At 44.5% G+C, this 24,633-nt stretch overlaps 1 protein-coding gene across 1 annotated transcript; it reads right to left on the bottom strand.

Annotated features, from left to right (window-relative positions):
• Window positions 1–24,633, bottom strand: LOC138591805 (G patch domain-containing protein 2-like). The gene is made up of 10 exons (XM_069662497.1): window positions 24,610–24,633; window positions 23,128–23,793; window positions 16,841–16,902; window positions 15,796–15,954; window positions 15,384–15,469; window positions 15,226–15,290; window positions 15,092–15,131; window positions 14,914–14,990; window positions 10,249–10,334; window positions 1–3,512 (listed from the first exon to the last, which is right to left on the bottom strand). The coding sequence occupies exons 2-10, from the start codon at window positions 23,787–23,789 to the stop codon at window positions 3,229–3,231; spliced, it is 1,521 nt and encodes a 506-aa protein (XP_069518598.1). The 5' UTR covers window positions 23,790–23,793; window positions 24,610–24,633; the 3' UTR covers window positions 1–3,228.

Here is a 24,633-nt window from a genome sequence, read left to right as displayed (position 1 = left end):
CATTTATTGCACACAAAAAAATCAGCACTTCAAATAAATACATACTGCAGTTTTTTATATAAATACTCATGACAGAGAAAGGATAATTACATCACCTGACATGAAGGCAAAACATTACATCATTAAAAAAAATCCTGTTACATCATTTTAAAATATATGCACATTTTAAGACACATTAGAATTACAACTTCTTGAAACATTTTTTAAAATCCATAACAGCCCAAAATCACACAGAGTTTATTGAGAAGCAGAGTATCCACCTCATGCTGACACGTATTTTGACAAGACTTCATAAACACTGCACTGCAGGTCTGATTGAATTTTACCATTGTAATGTCTCTCTAACATCTAGTGACATCGTGCAGGCTTTCTAAGGGAGGAGTAATCCTCTTTAGATCATTTGCAAAGCAATTAGGCATGCCTCCACTGCTATTAAATATGAAGATAACAGCCTGTAAGATAAGACGCTATTTGTAGTACGTATCAAATGTTGATAGCTGCCTAAAAGCCCTGATAACAGGGAGATATATTTAAATCCTTGTAAATGAAATTAAAAACTACTACAGTTAAAAAATTAGAGACATATCTTTTCTACTATCTATCACCAAGTTTAATTTAATGTCCTCAGACCTAAATCCTCAATTAATGGAGCTATAATTATGCATCACATCATAAATATGACATATTTTAAACAGTGCAATCACTTTAAATGCATGGCTTAATGGATTAAATCGACTCTGACATTCAATTAAAGAAGGCAAACACATCATTACTTTTAGCATGTATTTATAGATTTGAACAAGGCAAATATATAAACACCTTTAGCTGCCAAAAAACACAAGATGATGTTAAATGTTTTGATCCTTCCTGGTGCAGCGTCGCCACCTGACAGTCACCGGAAACCCTGACCACACGAGGTTTCATTGTGAGGAGGGAGCACAGATCAAACTGGAACCCTTTTGAAACCCAAAGTGAGTTGAACTACGGTGACTCGCAACATGCATTTGTCAGCAGGAACCAGAGAGCCTCTTTTGCATGTGTTTCTACCGCCACTACAGTCTACACAGCAAGAACAAACGCCAGAGACAAGAAAGGAGCCAAAAAAAAGAAGCAAATTCCCCACTGACCTGTGACCCGGGGGGGACCAAGGGGGCTGCCCTGCATGCATACAGAGGAGGTTCAAACAGAGTTTATGACTGCATTATCTCTCCTCTTCCTCATCACTTCTACACCCATCAGTGGACACTAGAAGCCACTACGCTGGAGCAGACGGACCAGGCATCACTCATTCACTCGCCTCCTAGGTGCCTTTGTCAGGTGATTGCTGGCGGAAAAAGGAAAACAGATCAATACATCTCCCATGGGCCTGACAGGTAATCTTTACCTGGGATGAAATATGAGTGGTACCAAGCCGCTGGATTCCTTAACTGTAACAGGGCGATTGACTGGCTGTGCGGAAGCGGTCCCCCCACTTCCTGGCCATTGGGAATTCATTTTGGGGGCATACAGTCTGTCTGTGATGTGATTACGGTGGCTGCTAATTACCAAAGAGGCAGGCGAGGTGTTTCCCTGCTCGTGCTACGAATGGAACTGATGCGTCTTCCTCCCCTGTCAAAGCCTTGGCACCGAAACACAGACTGACGGATAAGGCAACAGCAAGAAGCGCTTCTTAAAACACCACACAGTCAATACTTGTCAGCATCAAGGGGCATATGTCTCCAAGAAGTCGCCAATATATTTATCAAGAGCTCCTTTTTTCTAATTACAAAGCTCAGCCTGTGATATTCCTATCAATCAGGTGTGTTTCCTGGCATGAGAGGGGCCTACAGCGATGCCGGACTGCCTGGTCTCGCTCGAGCAATGCACACAAGAGTTAGCGGAGGAGGGGAGGAGGAGCTCTCTTCCTCAACACTTTGACTGATTCCTGTGGCAGGATGTCTTGCGTGAGGCATCCATTTAGACGAGTGTGCACACACAGCATTTATAAATGTCATCCCTGGCCAACATGATCACATAAAGCCTTCTCAGACGGATTATTGCAGACGCATAACTCACGTTAATTGGCAAATCTCATTCTACTAAATGCGATTCTTCTCTTAAACAGGGCTTTAAAGTGTCTGAAAAGACATGCGGCGTGCAGCTGGAGATACTGCGGTTGGTTTCACTAAAAAGGTATCTTATGTTCATTATAGAAAGTGCATATCTGTGCATTGTGGTGCGCGGAAGATTTCAGATATGGGATTTTTTTTTAAGACTGGAAACTTTTAAACAAACACTCTGCTGTCACTGTAAAATACTTTAACGGCAGCAGAGATGATTTGATTATGTGCAGAAGTACACGCTTGTGTTTTTACAACAGTTTCCACCAGGTCAAACTGAACCCTTTTCACTTGACTCCTATATAAAAATGCATTTTTCTGAAAATACAGCTTGTTTACCAGCTTGGCGAGGACTGTACTGTTTGATCTCACTGTATGCTGCCATTGATCTTTTAATGCATCTGATGGGGCAGGAGCCGGGGAAATGTATACCCCAAGGGTAGGTGAAAAGACAGCGTAGGACTCTCCTCTCCTGTCTCCAGCAGCTCCTCCGACTCCTTTCTGCACAGCCCTAAAAGCAACTAATCCAGCACTGCAGAAAAAAAAACCCAGTCCTTTCAAACAGATTTTCCGCCGGCCTTGAACTTAAATACATTTGGGAAAATTTGAATATGGAAGGTAAGCTGAGGAGAACAGAGGCAGGCCTCCGAGGACCGCGACTACACTCCCTGTGTGTTGTGCTAATGAGCACCTTTGTACAAACTGTAGCTTTTTAAATCCATGCTAATAGGAGGCCTGTACTTTGTGTGGCTCTCTATCGGTGGTCGCCTCTCTGAACTCTGCAGCAGCATGTGGTAGCTAAACATTCTGATGCTCTCCTGTGTCTCGGAGCTAGCTACGTGCTGCTTAACGCAGAGCAAACTCAGCCCTCTTGGCTGCCAAAGCTTTACCTGACTCTCCTCCCAGTGTTCCCACTGACAAACGCTGTGCGACTAGAGTGGACATAATTGCTGGATCGTGTGGTGGCAGGTGGCCCGGAGACTGCGTGTGTGGAAACAGGAGGAGCCGTGGAGTCTGGCGTAGAACGAAGGAGCATCTTGAAGCTTCCTCGAGGAGATGGCAGAGGGTTAACGAGGCTTGATTGCATTAACATTTGTCATGCTTAATATACTACCTGGAAAGACTGGATCTAGCAGTCACATGCTGATTTGAGGAGTGATGATGTGCTTTGTGTTTTCGCAGCCTTTTCTTTCTCTGGCACAGTAGCTTCTCCTTTAGCACTCGGTTCCAGACTTAGGTGTGCTGGTCCAGCCTCGATCACGGTCCTCCCCTGGAGGAAAGGTAAACTCTCCGGCTGGGCAGAAGCACAGGTCTGTGAACCTGCTGCACTTGGTCCCATGGCATTTAGAGTGGAGGTGTTGCTGGCTCCCTGTGCCTCTTCTCTCTGGTGATCCTTATGAAATGGGTTTCTAGCTGCAGAGGAAAAAAGAAGCACATATCATATTCTGAGCGTGTAACACAACACTGACAACAAACAGTAAAACACACTGAGATAAATCACATTTTCCTCGAGTGTTTCAGTGGACGGCCTCTCAAATAAAAATCAAATTTAGTCCCAGACTCATGGATCGCTCGCTGTTTTAGGTATATTAAAATAAAACTTTGAAGCAATCCTGGTCTAATAGGTTAAATATTAATGAGGTTTTGGTCAAGTGAGCCAAATCCAATTTGGCCCCATATGACTTGTGGACATGGTTATTAAAAGGCCAATCTGTGCTGCTCCTATGGCTTAACTTCCCCCCACTACGCCTATGCTGTGTAAGAAGCTGTATGTTTTTTACCTCCATTCATCACGCGTTCACATCTCACTGACTTTTTCCTTTTTAAACATCCTCTTTCTCCTGATCTCGCTCGCCTTTAAAGCTTTTCGTCTCTGAGAGTGAAGGGAAATATCTGAGAGAGAAGCCAGGCCAATTTTTGCAGCAGACAGAAGGACTCTAAAACAATTGCGCTCCCTAACATGCTTGATAAATAAATCTTTCCTGATCTCGACCCAAAAAAAAAAGAAAAAGTTAGCGGCGGTCACACAAGACATTCAGGAAGCAGACCCAGAGCAGAGGACGAGGGAACTAGAAGTGACATTGTGGCTCTGGGCTGTCTCAAAGGATTAGGCATTACAGCGTTCACTGGCATGTGCTTTTGCTCCTTCCCATTATATCTGCTTGTGCCTCTTTCCAGATGACTTCTTCCCCAAACTGATCCGGCGGGCAAGATAATTGATTAATATTTCTTGAGGGAACGATGACTAACCGTTGCTGAGGTTCAGCCCAAACACTCGGGTTAAACATAGTCGAAGGCTTGGATCAAAATTCAGGGGTTTTCATTTTTGACAGATACACAGAAACGGCTGGGAACGTTTGGTTTGTGGGTGTGTTAACATGCACAGGGCTGAGCGGATACAAGCGTCTATCCCGGGTCAAGGTCACAGTCAGGATAAGCTGTTTATACACACTTTTACACTCTGATCAAGAGGACAGATACTTAAGTAAAGTTATAAAGCACAAATCAAGAATGTGTAGGTTAAGGAAAGAGAAATAGTCTGACTGATCGCTGGGCCTGTGTTAAAGTTTCTCACGTTCAGTTTATCGTATGGTGGAAGAAGGACCCAAATATTTTCTACAACAATTTTAATGTGCTGCATTACAAGTAAATAATTTAGTCAAAATAGGTAATGTATAGATTATTTTATCATTAAAGGATGCTTAATGCGAGTATTATAAATAAAAGTACTGGAGCGCTGGTTTAGCTCAGTTGGTAGAGCAGCCGCCCCACATACAGAAGCTACAGTACTTGTCGCACTGATCGCAGGCTCGACTCCCCGTCTGCCGATCATTTGGTGCATGTCAGCCCTCTCTCTCTCTCCTCCCCAAATGTCCTGTCTCTCTTCAGCTGTCCTATATAAAAAGGCAGAAGCCAAAAAAATAATCTTTAAATAAATAAATAAAAGCACATTTTCTGCAGAAAAACTGGCCCATGTGTCTGATATATTTATCATAAATGATGTTATTTGATGGTTAAAACTGATTCTTCAATGCTTAAGTAGATGTTCCTATTTAAGAAGGTGAACATGGTAGTTTGAAGTACTTTTAAAGGTATAATCTCGAAGATTTTCATTCAAAAAATGTCTGTTAAGTCACTATCTATCGCTGAATGAGGTACCACAATGGTGATTGAGCCTATGGCCCACTGATGAAAGCCTTTGCATTTGCAGTATTATAGACTGGGTGTCGATGGCGACCAAGCGGCACCCAGTTAGTGACAGTTAGTTGGTCTGCCAGAGAGGGTAGGCGGAGCTAAGCGGCTGCTTTTCCGCTCTCTGCAAGTGTTGCGAGTAAACAGTAATCTACTATGGCTGAACAAACAAAGAAAAGATCGATGACAACAGATACAACTTCAGAAATAAGTGAAAATCCAAAGAAAAAGAAACAAATTCGGCGCTCAGATGAAGGCAAAGCGACCGTCAGCGAGGAAAATCAAGAGTTACAACCGTAACAAAGGGAGCCAACCGTAGAGGTCTGGATATCCGGGAAGTGTGCCCCCGGAATTATCCTTTATCGCCATAAGGTGTCGCTAGGGACAACTTCCCATACAACTTTAAGTAATTTAGTTTATTGGTTTCAAACCTACAGTGGGAGATATTGTAAAATATATTGTATCATTCAACCTCTTTGGGCCTCAAACTGTTTATTAAAATAAACCATCAGAGATGTTTAGAGAGGGTTCTTTGGTGGAGCTGCGAACAATTCAGATATCTGAAACACAACAAGAGGCCGAATCAGCCAAAAGGTGTAGCACCAATAGTTTAATCTGCATTTTATTCTATAAGATACGCATGTTTTATATGTAAAACTACAATATAGTCAATAATACTTGATTTAGCATATTTAGTTATCTTCCAATAAATATCATGAAGCATTTTCACACCACGACTCATCACATGTACAGTATCTTTGTGCGTCAGTGTGTACATCACACTGTAGTTTAAACTGATAAATGTTCATCAAATGCTTAAATAAAAGATGGTCACTACACCTACACTCAATTTGTTTTACATCAAGGTCAATAAAGGCATTACAACGCAAAGGTTTCTGTCAATGGGAGAATTACAGTACACGCATTTATTGTGGGTGATAATGGGCGGCTGAATGGAACCATCTCACCATCTTAATAAGCTCTCATGTGATGCTCTCTAAAAACAATCATTACAGGCCTTCCTGGAGCACTCCCCTTCCCCCTGTTTATTAATCAGCTAATTACACATTGACAGTAATGGGCCTGCTGATTCCCACACTTAAATGAACAGGGCTGAATAGCTCTTTAATGATTAGCCTTTGTGTTTCTCTCTCCTGCTCGCTCTCCCTCCCTCCCTCTCTCTCCCTCTCTCTCACACACTGAAGAAATAGGACATTCAAATCAGACCTCCCGGTGAGCACACAAACGAGTCAAGCACCTGACAGACTGAGCCGAGCTTAAAACAAATCTGTCTCCACAAACAAGAAAGCGAACGGAAAACAATTAGAGTGCTTACAAAGGCAGCAGGTTTCATGGTGACACTACGTCAACCTGTGTGGGGTTTCAGTGTGAAGCTCAGCCTCAGGAAACAGCACAAACCACCAGGAAAGTTTGGTGGAGCAGCGCAGGCAGGTGCAGGTGGAAACGGAGGAGATGGGTGGGGGTTTGAGGGTGGGGGGGTGGGGGGGGGGTTTCTTTGAAGGACGCGAGCAGGGTGCGGAGTGGAGCCGGAGAGGGCGAAATAGTGCGGTGGGCTGCATTTCTGTCAGCAGAAGTGATGGCTGAGTGGTAGCGTTATTTGTCTTGTGCTGCCATACGGCCCCTCGCACCAGCCTGGGCATTAATGAGAGGGGGCCGGACCGCCGGGCAGGAACACGGCGGGCCTCCGACGCAGGTGATCTGTCAAGCAGCCGTCTCGCTCGGGCAAGGAGACACATGAAGACGGAGGGGAGAGGAGAGGCGGCCGAGCTGACCGAGGGGCCGGGCTCCGCATGGGCACCGGCATGTGGCTCTGTGCGATACACAGAGATAACGCGCCGACAGCCTGACGAGGTCAATCAAACTGTCTATTAACGGCGAACTCTAACTCTTGCAGAAATACAGCACTGTGGATAAGTTCAAGTTTTGGTTTATTGCCATCATCCCGTTATAGAGATAAAGATGAAGGGCATTATCAGCGACAGCAGGGGAGGAGTAAGATTGCAATAATTAATTAGTCTGTGTGAGAGACCAGCCAAGGCTATTAAAATCCATCAGGAACTTTACACTCACTGATTCATCTCTGCCTTACAAATAACTCTGAAAATTATGTTGTGTGTAGAATGTTTTCATTTTCATCAACTATAACTGGCTCTAGTGACTATTTCAATCTGTATTTCTTAAGATGTTACTGAAAACTGGCATCTTTTGTTGGACATCTCGTAAGGACTCGTTGGATTGTTGGATTGATGTTGGTGAGAAAAGTAGAAAATGGCCAATTTAAGGCTGAGAAATGGAGCGGTCATCTAATCCAAACAGATACCTGGCTTGATAAGTTTTCTGGGGTTTTTTTCACAGCCAGCTTCAGCACTGCCGCGGAAGTGCTAAAAGGGTAAAGAAAGAAGACAAAGCAACAGCTGGGTACCGCCTCAGTAATTCCCAGCGGAGCCCTGCGAGGCACCTCCAGCCGCAGACTATTTTCACTCCTGATTACAGAGTTTCAAATCAACCGCTAACACATACAACAATCCACTTCCTCTGGCCAACTCAAACAAAGACTGGGCTGTCGTGTTCACTAAGAGCGACGCTGGGGAGCCGCGCGGCTTCTTTCTGCTAAATCTTTCCATGCAAACAAGATGTTTACCAGAAAACAACACAACTCAACAAATCACCGAATCTGATTGTGTCTCTGTGCACATTTCTGCCACAGTGGCAACAAAGCAGAATTTGTACACAGAGAGTGTGAGAGGTTGTCAGAGTGAATGTGCATCTCCTGGCGGTGGTGAGATTACTGAGGAGAGACGTGGTGCAGCAGCCTGCCAACGTAAAGATTTATACAGAGCAGTTGCAGCTGCAGAAACTGACATTGGACGACATGGGATGCATGATAAATCATGGTGGACAGGGGGCACTAGACTCAAGAGGCAGGAAAACACTCTGCACAGGGCTTTGGGTGGGGGTGGGGGGGTCAGATCAGGAAATCTCATTCTATGCAATTTTGCAAAACATTATATTTTTAAAGCACAAAAAATAGACAGATTCTTTAGTTTAAAAAACACATTAGAAAAGACTTACTTCAATAACCTGTAGTTATAACCGCCCCCTTTTCACCGCCAGAGAAGAAAGAATCGGTTACAAAGTTTTTTAAAGACTTGAAGCCATATATTTCCCCCTTTTACACCTTTAACAGCAGGCTGTGGGTCTGTTAACTGTCGACGAACTGAGGGATGCCCCTCGTTCCGCATGTTGAATATGAGGGGTCCTTAAGGGCCAGGGGTGATCCCTTTTTTACTTTTATGGGAAGTGGCTGAGCGCTGGGGAGGTGAAGGACAGAGTCACCGGCCGTTCCATCACTCAGAGCAATAAATGGATGCAATCTGTATCCAAGTAAAGCATTGGCTGTTTTTAAATTCCACCTCTTTTATCCAAATGAATGATGGACCCCGGTGCAGTGCACTGTGCGGCGATATTAATATACATCAGAGGCCTGCACCCCTCACTAAATCAGGGAACCACCAGCATTTGTTATTTAAATGACAAACACAAGCCGGAGCGCGGAGAGGGGAAGCAGAGGAAGAGGTGGACAAACCAATTCAGATTTCAATCCAGTGAAGACACAAGGCCCCCGAGCCGTGAGGCTAATGAAAAAAGGCAGCTCCACCGGTCCAAACAGACACAACGGCTGCTGCTCGGTGCTTAACGAGGGAGCCTGCATTCTCATTTGAAGCTCGTATAAGGGCCTGCGTCCGCTAACGCCGTTGTGTGCGCTGGCAGCGCCCACAACTGGCGGCACTTCGGCTTCCCTTGGTAGTAACGTTAAGTGTGCGTTAAATTGCTCTGTCTAACTATTTATTTATATATTTGCTTTTTTTCAAGGAAATTTTACAAGAAAACAAACAATGGAAATGAATTGTGCCCTGGCCTTAGCAGCAGCTCTACACCTGGAAATTGTACCCTCGAAAAAAACAAAAGGATTAGCTTCTCCTCCGCCATTGTTGTTGACAAAGTTGATATCATAAGTCCCTCCCCTTTTTGAATTTTATTGGTCGGTGAGGGAGGTGTGACAGTGATGAGCGCGGCGGGGTTCCAAAAGGTTAACTATTTTCAACTGAGAGCGCTGCGAGTGCAGGAAAAAACACAGCTCATGTCGAGGACGTTTTTGCACTGAGGACGCTGAGCGCCGAAAACACTGAACTGCATTGGTTTTGGCGCTGCCAGTGGACACAGGCTCCTAATGTTGACAATGTTCTACATTTTAGTCAGCCCAGTCTTTCTAATATTTTCGTCATGCTTTCCTTTATGAGGGAAATGATGTCCCTGCCACTTAGAAATAGACAAATGATACAGGTTAGTATTTTGTTTGTGTTTGTCTCCACATTAAAAACAGCATGCACCTCTGGCTCTGCGCCACAGAGTTTGAGGAGTACTGGTGAAGCATGTTAGAATGCTAACATTTGCAAAGTGCAGCTCAGCCTTATGTAATAAAGTTTAGACAATAGTTTTGGACGATTTTAAATTTTGACCTGATGGTGATGGAAAAAAATATTCACCAAAATGATACATTTATTTAAATGGGGTAAACACATGTACTGAATTGTGAGTTATTTTGAGTTATTTCACTAGAATTCACAAATAATGAAGCACATAGTGGTGTTGGAGGAAGAGTGAGTGGTGTTCCTAATTATTAGGACTGTCGCTACAAAATGTCGACAACATAATTCTACATATTTCAGTCCGGACAAAAAATGGTGGAATGACTGACCAACATTGCCGACCGCAGAACCATGCTGCTAGCATGTAAGTGAAACCTTCAGCTCTGTCTTTGACATGACCTGGATTTGCTTTTTGCTTGTATGTAACAATAAAATCCCCCCCTTATAATCATGGTGATGTTAAAAATGAAGTGAGAGGTGAGGAGGTCAGAGCTTCATCAGTGTACCTGATGTTGTGATGGGCGCAGCTTCTGTTTCCATCCTCCTCCTGGTGTCTCCTGTGCCTAACAGTCCCCAAGTGGTGTTACTCTGCCTGGACACGGAGAGATCGACAGAGAGAAAGAGAGGCAATGTTACTCATAATATGATCGGGCTGCTCCCACCTGCAATTTACACATAACATGGAGTTTAGTCGATAAACACAAGCGCTGCATATTTGCTCACATTCAGCCTCTGTACGCTGCATATTCTCTAACGTCTTAATTTTTCTTCATTAACACAGATTTTCACCGGAGAGCATATCGGATGAGGAGGGGTGCCGGGGTCTGTGCGGCTGAGTCATTGCAGGGTTCAAGTAAACAAATTACACCTGCTCTCTGCCTCCTGTGTCATATGTCAGGAGCCCTGAAATAGGAAAAAGCCCCCCCACCAGCTTAATAGCCCCGACTGCAGAGATGTAAAGTTAAGGTCAAGGTCCGTCCCATCGCTGTGGAGGAGGGGGGGGGTGGGAGCAGCTGATGTTGTGGTGTATGTTTGAGCACGGGAGGAGAAAAAGACGGATAAGACGGTGTGGGAGGGAGCGACAACAAGATATGATGACAGGATTAAGTGAGAATCTTGCATGTGTTGTTATCTCCGAGAATATTTAAAGCACAATATGGCGTGCTGTTTAAAATGCCAATAAACCTGTTAAAGTGACTTTATGACAGCCTGCAGAGCAACAGAGGTTCACACAGAAGAGAGCTCCTTGTTAACCAGCGCGGCTCATCCTGGACTGCAGGCTACATAAAGCTCACAGCTCTAAAAGGCACATGCTACAATAAGGCCCCGTCAGGGCAGCCTTTTAACAGGCAACGCGTTCTGTGACCTCAGCACCCATAAATCACATGACGGCTGTGCAGGCGCCGGGTGTCGAGAGCTGTGCAGGGCACGCTTTGAGCGAAGTCTCTATGTTGTATAATCAATAGATATAAAAATAAATGGCCTGACCGTTATTCTCTCCCTGCTACCCCTCTCTAATAAAATCCCAGTAATGCATATTTCATTTACTTTTATACTTATTGATTACCTGTACTCCAGTTAGTAAATCACGCGCCTATCGATCCCTCAATCGTACCTCTGTCGGACAGCACATAACCAGCCATTTGCGCCCCTGATAAAGAGCTCAGGCATTGAACTCCCCACAGTAAATCTTTGCAAACTAACTTTTTAATTCCAAAATCGATCCGCGTTTAAACGTCGCATTATTTCACGAGGCACGCCCGCGGTATTAAAAGTAATACCCTGATGCATTTGGTCTTAATGTGTGGAGGTCCATCCCTCCATCTCTTCCCTCATTACACCGAGGCTGGGCTGCTCCGGGGCCCCTGCAGCCTGGAGGGAGGCGAGGGCCCTCCCCCTGCCGCTCAGAGCCGAGAGGCAGAGCCGCTGCGGGGGCCGCCGGGAGCCCGCTGAGACGCTCAGCACAATGCTAATCAAACATGAGAATACCATCAGCTGGCTCATTAAGCAAGGCAAAACAGCACCATTCATCTCCGAACAGAACCCAAAGGCTTTTTATAAGCATGTTACGTGGCGTTGTGTAAAACTGAGACAAGTTGTTAAAAACGCACAACACTGTTTTTATTATTTAACATCTGTTACTTCATCAGTTTTAGCAGCGTGGCAGATGTTGGCCAGTTGTTTTGTCCCTAAATATACAGAAAGTGTGATGAGAAAACAAAGATTGACTTAGAGGCAATGAGCAATGAAAAAACAGCTCATATGTAATGAAGACGGCCAACAACAACAACATTATTCTATCAAAGACACAAGGACACAGAGGAAAAAGTCTCCAAGATGGATTTTTTCAGGTCATGTGAGACACGTTTAAATGCAGGCGCTCCCTGAGGGTGCAGAGTAAAACAGCACTGACACAGGGTCAATTGTAATTTTGGCGCCCACATCCAAAAGCAAATATATCAATTAAAAATAATAAATCAAAAGAGGAGTGAGGAGCTGCGGCTACAAAACGGCCATCTATTTTCATTAGGGTACACGGCGCTTCAGGTGTGAGCAGGATCTCAAGATTAATAGAGGTATTCAAATGAATCAGAAAGGATTAGGGTCTCCTGGGAACATAATCAATAGCTCCAAATCAATAATCAATAGGCCACTCACACCAATATACTAACTGCTGACACCGAGATCTCACAATTAAAATGAAACCTGGGAAGGGAGTGGCGTAAGACTATGATTTATCTCACAGCGCAAGTGTCATTTAGGAATAAATAAGTCAATAGATAAAAGCTGCCGCTGCCCGGCTCAGGTGGGAGGCAGTTATGCATTTTAACGCGGCCGCCGCCCCCCCCGAGCATTACAGCCAAATCCCACAAAGCATGGCGCCCGTTCACGCGGTGATACGAGGATAAACAGCATGCAACCTCATGCAGCCTTTATCACTTAGCATCAAATCTGTGATTGTAGCCGTCAACAGGAGATGACAGCTTTTATTAATACAGTATCATTTCAAGCCGGCCGCGGCGCAAGATTAATGCTCACACTCGGCCCGCAGAGAAAACACTTTTCTATCAAGGGTGTTTGGAAACAAAGAAAAGTCAGATGTATGGGAGCTCAGCAGAAATCGATCACGCGGGGAGGACGTTCAGAAGAAATGAAAATATAGTGAAGTGGAATCAGGAGTGGACGTTTTAAAGTTTGTTAAGAGCTGGCATGAGCGATTATATCATGCTAACTTAATATTGTGCTGTTGTGTTTGCATGCGAGGGAGTTAAGGGAGTATATGGGTGCCATGTGAGCAGAGCTGGGTCGCGAGGACGGAGCCGGCGTCTCACTGGAGAGTGGATTTGAGCAGCTTGGGGAGAAAGATTCAGCTCGTGCCGTCCGACGGGACACATCAGAAGCCCCGCTCGTCAATCCCCCCTCTCTCCCTCGTTCATTTGGGAGTATGATTTATACTTTTTGAAGTGAAGGGTCTTGAATCCCACTATAAAGGAATTAAGAGGTCTCCCCTGAGTCCGCCATTCAAATGAGAGCATGGCAGGGATATGAGGGCTTTTTAATAGAGAGAAATTAGTATTCACAATGCCTCAAACTGGAATCTGAAGGAACCTTTCAGGTGGAGAAGAAAGGGGGCCAGTTTAGAAAAGAAAGCCCTAAGAAGTCGGGGGCTTTTCATAGCAGTCGTGTTTTTGCCCCTCATCAAGGAGCGCTGGAGCTCTCTGTGAAACAACCCAAGAGAGAGGCGGGAAGAAGAGCGTGTGTGAAACAAAATTAAGAATGCACCATAAATAGGCAGAGTGGAAACAATACAACGAGGAGTCCCACAGTCTCGAGGCCGAGGGGGCCGAGCGGCTTCTCAACAGTCCCCCACGCAGATCCAACAGATCCAGGGATGACTGGGAGCCATGTGACGCTTTGACAAACATCTTTGGGATAAACCCTTTTTGAATGTTTTTGTGGAGTCCCAGAAATGCAGGGGTTTGAATCTGCATTACAACTATGTCAACACAAAGTATTTCTCTGTTTGGGAACGCTGACCTTGAAAACTACTGAATTACTGCATTTAAGTGCAGAAGTCTGTTGTGAGATCAGCTCAAACTTCTGGATCGACATTAACACTGTAAAAACACTGTGTTTTACCACCTAAATATAGTATTACTTAAAGGGCCATTTCACCGATTTTCAACCTCAGTTCTATCATGCTATTATGGGTAGCTAACGCCATTATGGTAGGAAAATAAATTCAATTTGTCTCTGTGCCTTTGGAGGACGCTATCCTGGAAAACCTCCGCCAGACTACGTAAAATGCGCCATCTGGCGGAGGCCAGGGATCTCGCTAAACTACACTTCCTCAATCTAGGACGCCCACCTCCGATGTCATGTCTCGTTCAAAATCATCAGAACGTAGACTGCAGACCTGAAGATTTTTTAAACAATCCACCGTATATTCTCGTCGTATTTTGGATTCTGTACCGCTCTGAGCCATTGCCTGCAACGAGACGGTAGTATTTCACTCCAGCATCTCTCGCTGGGCCGTTCCTTTCAGAGGGAGGGGCGCAATGCACGCTGGGTGTTGTAGGACTGGTGAATCCACAAGCTATTTGGACAACTTTCTCCACAGTTATGGCGCCAATTTCAAATATTATTTCTTCTATCGATTACAGAGAACACCAGCTTTGACAGTGGATTTTCCTAGGGTGAACTGCTCCTTTAACAAATTAAAACTAATTACTTTTCTAAAAGACAACACAAATTTGTAGAAAAAACTGTTCATTTTGCAGTTATTATTACTTTTACACCTACGTTCCAAAGAACTAGGAATAAAAGCCATGTCAATTAAACAGGATAGGATGCACACATATTCAAATCTGTGCTCCTGCAAGGTTAGAACATTCTAGTTTTACAACCTGAGTTGAAATCACTAATTTTTTCTGCACACAGGGCAATACAGTTAACCTGTAAACTCAATCAAACACACATTTAGGTACGCCCCCTTCCTGCACAACCCACCGAGTGTATCCTCCCACACACACAATCATACTCTAAACAGAAATCACTCGAGTTAACATCCACAGACTGATCCATCAATATATTGAGCTTTGATCGAACAGACTGAATGGTGTCTCCAATAGGCCCTTGAGAGGCTGCTTTGTTTAGCTAACATCAACTACCTGTTTCTGCAGACTGAGGAGGAACATCTGAGACGGGAGCTCTCTGACACCATGTCAATAGGACACAAAGGGTTCAACTGGAAATTGAAAGTATCAAGAACATTTAGATTTTTCCATTAAATTCAGACAAACTGTGAATAAAAAATATAATAAAGCTTTGAATAAATGTGTAACATACCTGGCTTCTGTCTCGTTTTCCAACAGAAGGCAGCCAAAAGCTAAAAGGAGATAATAAAGGTGTAATTACTGATGAAAACACGCGGACGAAATAACACCAGAGCTTTTTAAGGAGTTTAATCCAGTGTATCTTACTCTCTCTGGTAAGGATCCTGGGAAATGTGTCTGAGTCTCTGAACAAACACTGGCACGCTGCTGCCCTATAAAACACAAACCAAAGACGCACAGTCAGGATCAAACACCATAAAAACTGTTTTCTACTGTGGAGGAAGAAGAAGTCTGTTTGCTTTAACCTTGCTGTGAAGCTGCCTTCTGTCCTTCCTGATGCAGCACGCAGCAGAGCCGGGCACTCGTTTCAGACGTGACTGATACCGATACCCTGCAAAAGGCAAAATGAGCAGAAAATAACAATCATGGTTAATAAAAAAAAAAAAACAGCGCCATTCAACGTAAGAGATCAAGCTGAGTCAAATATACAGTATATAGTGGAGAAGGTCATTCAGATTGTAACATGCTAATTCATTGTTTTGGTGTATACTGGAAGCAATGCACTGATTGGAGGACAGATGCAAATTGCTCTCTTTTCCTGGACAAACATCTGGCTGCTTTTCCTTCAGGGAAAACCAGAGAGACGGTTATTACAGCAGCCTACTCTACAGAATAAAAAAAAAAAGTCTGTACAATACAAAATAACAAATGCAGTACCTCTGTGAGAGAGCCGTGCAGTTTGCAGGAAGGTGGGTGAGGGACGGTTGTCCTCAAGGGAAAGCTGGTTGTCTGAGTCCCAGCTGGGCAGCAGGCCGCTCACACCCGTCCCGACTCCACAGTCCCCCTCGAAGAACCAGTCGCTCTGCTCGTCATCGCCTACGACAGGGAGAATATTGCGTTGGTTAGCATGTCACTGCTGCAGCCAGCGTGTTTCTACTTGAAAAACTTAGAAAACATTTTAGCAAAATAAGGTTTCTCAAGTTTAAAAACTGTGCTATAGTACCCACTCTAAGCTCCACATTAGTTCGCAGACCCACCACACACATAGCAGCTTACCAAAGCAGTGAGAGACACTTTGTCCCATATAAAACTAAAACGCTTGCGTATCACTTTAGCTCCAACCTTGTCCTAATTCATGGTTTTTGATTAAAAAAATTGGCATGAGCGATTTTTTTTTTTAACATAATTTAGTGTTTTTAGCAGGTTCCTATAATTAGTTAGAATTAAAGCTGCTGTACGTTTGTCGATCCGACAAACTTAATTGAAGCTTCGACTGACACGCGAGAGCACCAATAACGACTGCTCCTCCGACTACACGCTACCGTTCAACCAGGCGACACCAGTCCCGTCCCCAGACAGCGGGCTCTCATCAGACCTGTCAGTCAGCACAGAACATGCAGGAACCATGCCTCTCACAGTCAAGGTGTAGTGACAACTGTTAAATCAGAGGCCGCCTGGCCCCACCACAGCTAATGAGATTAGCAAAGGCTTCAGCGCTCATTAACACGACATGACAACGTCTTATTAGAGTCGCCTGGGTGCCCAGCTACCAGCCCATTGTATGGAAACCTCCCTCTGTAGCGTTTCCTCAGAGTCGGGCAGGGTGTCGTCCAAATGTGTCTTTTTTCTGTCCACTATCAGAAAGGTCCATACGTGGGCTCCACATACTCTAAATCAGATCAAGTTTCTCCTGCAGTTTTAACTACATGAAAGTGTAGAGTAAAGAGTTCCCAGTGTGTTAACATGACCGGTGCTTTAATACCTTGTCTTCCCTCATCATTGGTGAACAGGCCGGGGTCACTGCTGCAGGTGCTGCTGGTTTCACTGCAAAGAAATGAACAGAAATACGACATGTGAATGATCTAACTGACCTGTTCCTTTAATCTGAATGACATTCGAGGGAGAAGAGCTCTGTTCTGATTTGTCATATCAAACCGGTGGGATCTTTAGGTCAGACAATGTTACAGCATCTGAGAAGTGAACAATGTGAATGTTAAATTTACATGCCCCTGTAATGTCAATGTTTAACATGTAACATTCAATAATAAAAATAATGAAGAAGTCCGGATCTAGAGGTCGACATAAATGGAAATGACACAAAAAGACAGAGCGTGCCGTGTTCTCCCTCGTCGCGATGGCAAACACAAAGGCATGAGGGGAGGCTCTGATCGAAGCCACTGAGTGACATGCACAATCTAATTGAATATCCTCCGCTGTCAGCTCCAATCTAATCTGGCCTGCGTTGTGGAGGATGACAGCAGAGCGAAACACATTCCCCCCTGCCCGCCCGCCCCTCCCTCTGGGTGTGCCCCACACGCGGAGCGACCCGCAGACGTGCCGCTTCCACGCAACTGGCCAACATCTGCTGTGTGGGCTGCCTCTGCTCGCCGCCTCGACTGCTCCGACGCCGGCAACCCCCAGGCAACCCCTGTTACGCTGCCTCCACACCCTCTGTGCCCCCTCTGCTACCCCAGACCACCCGGGGTTTCTGTGCCTTTCTCACACCTCGGCCACCTTGAAACAGGACCTCTAGACACTCCAAGGTCATTCGGAGGAGGAGGAGGAGGAGGAGGGAGGGGTCAGAGAGGGGTGTAGGTGAGAAGAGCTGAATTTCCTCCTTAATAAATATCTTTCTGAATATTTTATCTGTTCTTTTAAGTCCTATTCTGAACACCAGTGAGCTCAAAGGATACTCTGCATCATTGCACAGATTGATATTGGGTCCTTGATTGGTTAACTTTGAGTCATTCCCATATACAGTATAAAGTGCAGTAATCATAAGTTCACCACTAACATTTAAGTAAAGCTTAATTCCATTCAAACATCTTTACGACAGAGGGGGATCCTGATGCTCCTGATTGCCTTGCACTCTGCTTCCTGTTTATCAGCGATGACCTTGCTCATAGGAGAGAGCTGGAGGGGTCAGATATGCGCTGATACGGTGCTTTGCCATATTGCAGAGGCCTGCAAGTGACGGCAGCATCAGAGAAACGTCCGTCCAGCCTGCGCGTCTTCCTGGCCAGATGGTCCTGCATCGTCCGGAAGAAGCAGATGTGAGAGGGAGCCGGCCTCTCCGGGGAATCTGGAAGATGTCTGGCCTGGCCAAGCCGTCCTGAACTGCCCCCCCACCCCCACCCCTGACATCCCAACCCTTCAGCCCCCTCTGCAGTCTGATTCCCCGGGCCTCTGCTCAGCTGTATCCCACCTCTGGACACATCAACAGGCCACTGAAGCCAAAAACACCCCGACATTACACCCTATAAAAACTGTCATTCTAGTTGCATGCTTCTACCCACAGCCTTCATACACATTAGGAACAGGTGTTAATGAACCTGCAGCCGGATGAAGTTTCAAAATATGTTTGCTTCTTTCTGCAAAGTTTGAGAAAAGAATCACAGGTATTAACAATTAATTAGAGACCGTCATTAAGAATTTATCCGTATTAAAGGTGTAATGTGATGTCGCTTGGAGCAGCACAGGGCCGATGTGAGACCGTTTCCATTAAGTACTGCCTAATTAATGCCATGAATTATTGAGACCACCATTTTTCTTGGGACCAAAAGAAACACCTCTGCTTTCTTCTGCAGTGACCTTTGGCGAGGAAAGTTGACAAACATTTTGGGCAAACTTGGTCTTTGACTGAGGCGCGAAACAGCACTCGACAATAAGATATTCTTTTGTGGATTAGTGCTGCAAAAACAAATAAGTCTTAATTAGATAAAGAAGCATATGTCCATGGTGAAACAAAGCCAAGGGCAAAAACAAAAACTGCATTCCAGCATTTTCGAGCTGAACTCCCCACATGGCTCTATTGTCTCTATACAAGCCAGAGAGGTGAAGGAAAACACAGTATCCAGATGAGCACTAATCATTAGGATATAATCCTCAGCTCCTGGGAGAGGCAGACCAGTTTGCACAGAGATTACAGGCTAGCCGCCATTTATTGAGCCGGGGCTCATTCTGCAGAGGAATAAAGAAGAGGCAGAGACGGAGGGGGGCAAAGCGCTGATAACAATGGATCTGTGGGCTCTTCAAACAAGCCGCCCCAACCCAAATCCATGCCCTCTTCCATGGGCGTCTGATTATAAGGTTATCCCAGCATCCCTGAGCTGCAGTAATTGGATTAGTCTCAGAGATTTATGAAAATTAACTTCAGAAAATGCTGCTCTGCTTCCCCCAAAACTCCGCATAGAGTTTTCAAAATACAGCGAGATGAAGCCGAGTGTGAGAAAAGCACGCATGCTGGCTTTGTTTGTTCTGGTGGCAAGGCTGGAGTCACCAGTAGCAGCACACAGCTGGAGACGGAGGCTGAGCCCGGGACGGCGTCTACCCCACAGGTGAGGCCTGCTTGCCGGGCCAGCCGGGGTGCCAGGTGGCCTCACTGCCAGCAGGCTGGGCCAGGTCTAATCAAGGATGTGGAGCCCAACTGGAGCTGCCAACATCTGCTCCCCTCGCACTTGGGTGGCTGAAGGCAAAGCTCGGCTCCGTGAGAGGAGTGACCTTGAGGAGAGGCTTGTGTTAGGAGAGCAGACACTCCGTATGAAAAAGGTTAATAGAATGAATGAAGGCCAAAGAAATCAGAGTGCTTCAAAAGACATGCTTCAACAGTGGCCAACATCAAATGGACCGTACACACTGTTGTACGACTGTCAGCGCCTCGTCACTGCTGCCATTCGTTCATATCCTTTGCCTCTGCCACGGTTAACCATTAGATTGTTCAGCCCTCGGTACTCTGTGGCAGTCTACTGAGCAGCAATCAAGAGCGTTGGCGTTGTGTAAGTGAGAAATGATTGACAGCGTGCCATGGTGTTCCCATTTATTTCTTCTCCGGAGCTGTTTTCTGTCAGAACGGCTATTGATTTTTCCATAAAGTAAGAAAACAAGTACCGTTTAGGGGCGAGGGAGGTCAGCACAAATTAAACCAGAAGATGTAAAGCCTTCTGTCTGTCCCATTGCCGCTTATCTCGAATGTCTTCTTCTCAAAGGAAATACATTGTGCCAGAGCACGGCAAGACAACTTAAAGGACTATGATACTGAATGTTGCACTGCCCACTATATATATATTTATCTGTCTATTACACATCTAGACCATGGTGAAAAAAAATACAATGACCACTCCTATTATTCTTCTCATGTAGGAGACCTGAAACAATTATTAAATAGGTTTATAAGTACATTGACAAAATATAATCTGACTGTTCTAACATTTCTTAATTGTTTGTCTTTTTTTCTGCTGAAAGTTTCTATTAACTTCTGACTTTCCTCCAGCACCACCATGAGGTTGATTTTGTGTTTTTTAAGTTAAATGTATCAACAACTGTTTGATTGCGATCCTGAGGAACCATTAATGTTCCACTCATGATGAGTTATGTTGATGACACCTTAACTAACATCTAGCGCCATCATCAGGGTAAAGTTTCAATAAATAAATACTTTAGTTCATACCTGAATTACAGATGGCATTGCCATCAGTCTAATTCTACTAAATGAGTGGTAATAAGCAAATGTTTTCACGCGAAAACTCTGCAATAAGATGGTGATCATGGTAAATATTACATCTGCTTAGTAGCAGAATGTTTGCAGTGTTATTGTGAGAATGTTAAAATGCAGAGGTTAGCATTTACGCAGCTATTAGAGTGACTTTGAACTCAACATTGTAGCCTCCTCACATCTTTTTTAAAGCACTATTACTACACAAAGTTGCGACACAAATAAATTTGCCTTGGCCTGTATAATTAATATCTTTGGGTTTTTATGTGTGTTTAACTGCACTAAAGTTAACTTTAGTGCAGGGAAATTAGGTTGGGCGTTTTCAGTATTTCTAGTTTTTTCCAAAAACTAAATTATAATCACTTAATTAAGACAATAATCATCGAATTAATTAACATAAGCAATCTTCACACATGTACTCCTGACTATTTCCAGGAAATTTCAAGACAGTCTGCTACTGAAATTTTTCGAGAGTTGCCCCTCACAGCGAACGGGGTTTCTTCATTAGGCAGGACCATAGACTGTATAAAAAGATGGACGACATGACAGCTCCCTAAAAGTGAAGCCAAAACATTTCGAGCGCCCCCTGCTGACTGGCTGCAGTATAGGTCATAAAGCCCGCCTCCTCCATGTTAACAGATGGGACATGAGTCAAACTATAAAATCAAAATACATGCCAAAGAAATGTTTCTCAAACATGGTTTCTGTCATTATAGTTAGTTCTTATCATGCTAATTTACGTCCAAGTGTTCATTTTTCTGACAAGTTTATTTTTAATTAGTTATTTGATGCTGTAAAAAGGATGATTGACAGCTCTGCTGACAAATACGGCTCCTGCAGCCGATCTGTTCCTGATTAGCAAAGTAGAGCAGGAACAGCGAGTGGAAACGTAACTGAAACAATCACAACAGTCATTGAAGCTTCTATATCTGTGAACGTCTGCTTCAGACCAACACAAACAAGCTGTTCTGCTGTTAAACACGCTGATGTGCGGGATCTTTGCCGTTTTTTCTGGTAACTTAAGCATGTGTGTTTTGGTTAGCGGAAGTGGCTACGGCGGCTCCACCCGCCGATCTCTACTGCGCAGCTCTGGCTCCAAATAACATCACTATCGCAAGATGGCAGCGCTTATCACAGCGGGTGTTTCGGCATCAGTTTCGTACAATGAGAGCAGATGGAGACGCCTTGTCTATCTATATATACAGTCATTTGGCAGGACTTGACGTCCCCTCAACTTGCTAACAGTTTCAGCAGCAGCAGCAGCCCTAACAGCCAGAAGCTTCCAGAATCTCTTCATCTCTCCGATTTGCTATTGTCGTCTTGTAAATGATCTTTCTTCCTCATTCGGATGTTTTTAATCATTCTGTGATGTGTCGCTTTTCTGGTTTTGCACCAGTGGCATATCATAAACATCATCACCCCGCCCACTTGCTTGCGGTGAATATTCCTGACTATTTCATGCTGCGTTCACATCGGCTCACTCTGACTTCTTGCAGACATTTTACCAGGAGGCCGGCAGGAAAACGTCTGCATAAAGTAAAGGGGGAGATTTGGCTATTTGCGTCTAAGCATGCAGCCCACCTGCAAAATGTGGGAGTGCAGTGCATGTGTGAAAGGGGCTATAGAAAATAATACTTAGTTGTAGCTCTTCATAGTAAACAACTGTGCAAGCAGACAGCTTATAATAGCCAGAATGATCACATTAGGACAAGACCGGCCACATTTCCTCTTTGTGATTCCACAGTGTTTCTTAATCTTTGCCTCACTGTAATCATATAATCTCCCTCTCTGCTGCCACATTTAGTTTTGCTAAATAAAATGCACAAGAGAGGGTGCACTCTGGGACGCTGGGACAGGCCCAGCTTTAATTACCCAGCCCAAGACAGGAATTCATTTCAAAACAAATCAATAGCACACCAAGTCACTTATTTATTTGCGACAATATTTCTCAGAAGGAAATAATGAGCTGGCAGATGCCCGGAGGCATAACTATCAAAGATCCCTCCCTGGTGATCATTTCAGCTATAGGAGATGAGGATGAAGAGACTCTATCATTCATTTTTAATGTCAACTCAATACTTTAAAGTGGACTGGTATGATTGTGATACTGGTTTCGTTGAGGACGGGCTGAATATTGACAAGTGGCTCTATGAAGACAGGCAGTATAGATCATCTTAAATGTCGCCTTGTTTAATTGCTTCTGTCTGATGGTAGTTATGCCCGTGACTTTTATGTTATGGGTTTAACTGCCTTGGTAACTTTCCATTTAAAGGGTAAAAAGGGCTTTAAGAGTTTTGAGCTCCTTCTCCAGCATGGTTTTAATCCTGACTCTTTAAACAAAGGCAGGGTTAACGTTTGGCTTTTTGAATACTGTTCAATAAATGAAGTGTTTGATTGCAAATAATTTATCTAATATTTTCTATAGAGCCCTAAACAGATACCCAATAAGGACGTGTAAGGTGTAATAACATTATAATGAAGGAAGAGTTAGTTTTCCAACATTAAAACAACAAAAAACAGGAGGAAAATAGAAATATCCTTTCTTAAATAAAAATTACCCTTCAGACATGTTCTCATCTGCAGCCTCTCGGTGCTCCTTGGCCATCTTTCTCTTCCAGCACTTGTTTCCCATCCGCCTGGCTCCCTCAGCGTGTCGGTCTGCTCCCACCCAACCACCAGACCTCTTCCTGGATACCGACAGTTGCTGCATCCTAGACGGCCTGCGTCTCCGCCTCCTATCCACGCCCGAGACCTTCAACTTCTGCTGCAACGTAACAGTGATGTCTGAGGTCATACGTTTGACCTTCCTCCGTCTCCTGAGTTGCCTTGCTGGATTATTCTCAGTGAAGGAGTCAGACTCAGGCCAGGAGGGCTGCCTAGTCCTGATCGGGCCTCTCATGACAGAGCGCCATCGGCTGGTTGAGGTCACGTCGTCGGAGTCGCTGCAGTTGGCGACTGAGGCAGCGATGGTTGAGGACGTGTTCTCCCTGTATGCTCTCATCTCGTCCAAGCTGGACTCTGAGGCCTCCATCCAACATCGTCTGTGCTGCACCGGATACAGGGAGGATCCACGGTCGCGCTTGCGGCCTCTGCGACGGCGGATCTGCCGGCGCTGCTGCAGTGGACTGAGGACCATTTCCTCCCACAGCTCCCCCAGCTTCCTCTGCTCTGAGGTCTGCTCCAGAGCTGAGACCAGGTCCTGCACCAGCTCATCCATCATGGTGCTGGAAAACAAAGACACAAGATGCAACAGAATAAGCTTAAGTCATGTAAAGAAGGGTTATATTTTTAATTATATCAAATAAAAATGTGTGAGCAGAATAGACCTTCCTTCAAGTGTAACTACGTCAGTATTAGCATATAGTTATAACAGGAAACCTTTTTCTAGAGTGGTTTTAAATTAAATGATCTACTTTAAACCAAACCCACCTCACCCATTACTTCTTCATCTTTATGCCTTACATTATGTTCCGCTGTGTTACCTGTTTCTTCCACGGTGGGCTTTTCTCTGTATTATTGTTGAGCACTAATATAACATCATCTAACAAGAGGCTCCTGCAACACATATATCCTGCCATTGATTAAGACTATCTATTGGTTTTAATGCTTCCTGCTATCATCTCATGCTGTGGTGGTTATCTTTAAACTCAGAAGTGTCAATGTACATCTTTTATAGGAAATACTCACAGACTCATTGCTATCTGACAGTATTCAATTGTAGATGATTAACCACACATATTCAGAACTAGCTTAAAAAGCGACGGGGAAGCATTACAACACCACTGCAGCAATACACTAGCAGAGGCAGGCTAAGCTGTCTGTACGCTGTGTGCAGGTTGTTACATAACAACATCCTACACGTGAGCTCAGCACAAGGACAGCCTGAACAGCCTCACATCTTCCTCCAGTTAACTATCAGCGAACACACACAGTTTAGCAGCGTTTTAAAAAGACAAACGTGTCATATAGCTACGAGTCTCCACAGTTATTTACATGTTTTGTACATAGAGGCAGACGGTCCTTTGGGTTTGAGCACTCACCAGTCGCAGCTCGTCTTGTTTTGT

Source organism: Semicossyphus pulcher, unplaced genomic scaffold, assembly GCF_022749685.1.
Source record: "Semicossyphus pulcher isolate SPU_LCO1_2020_fin unplaced genomic scaffold, fSemPul1.0.p SCAF_14, whole genome shotgun sequence".
In the NCBI taxonomy this organism is placed as follows: Eukaryota; Metazoa; Chordata; class Actinopteri; order Labriformes; family Labridae; genus Semicossyphus; species Semicossyphus pulcher.
The sequence above is the reverse complement of the archived record's forward strand: the minus strand, read 5'-3'. Positions and strand labels throughout refer to the sequence as shown.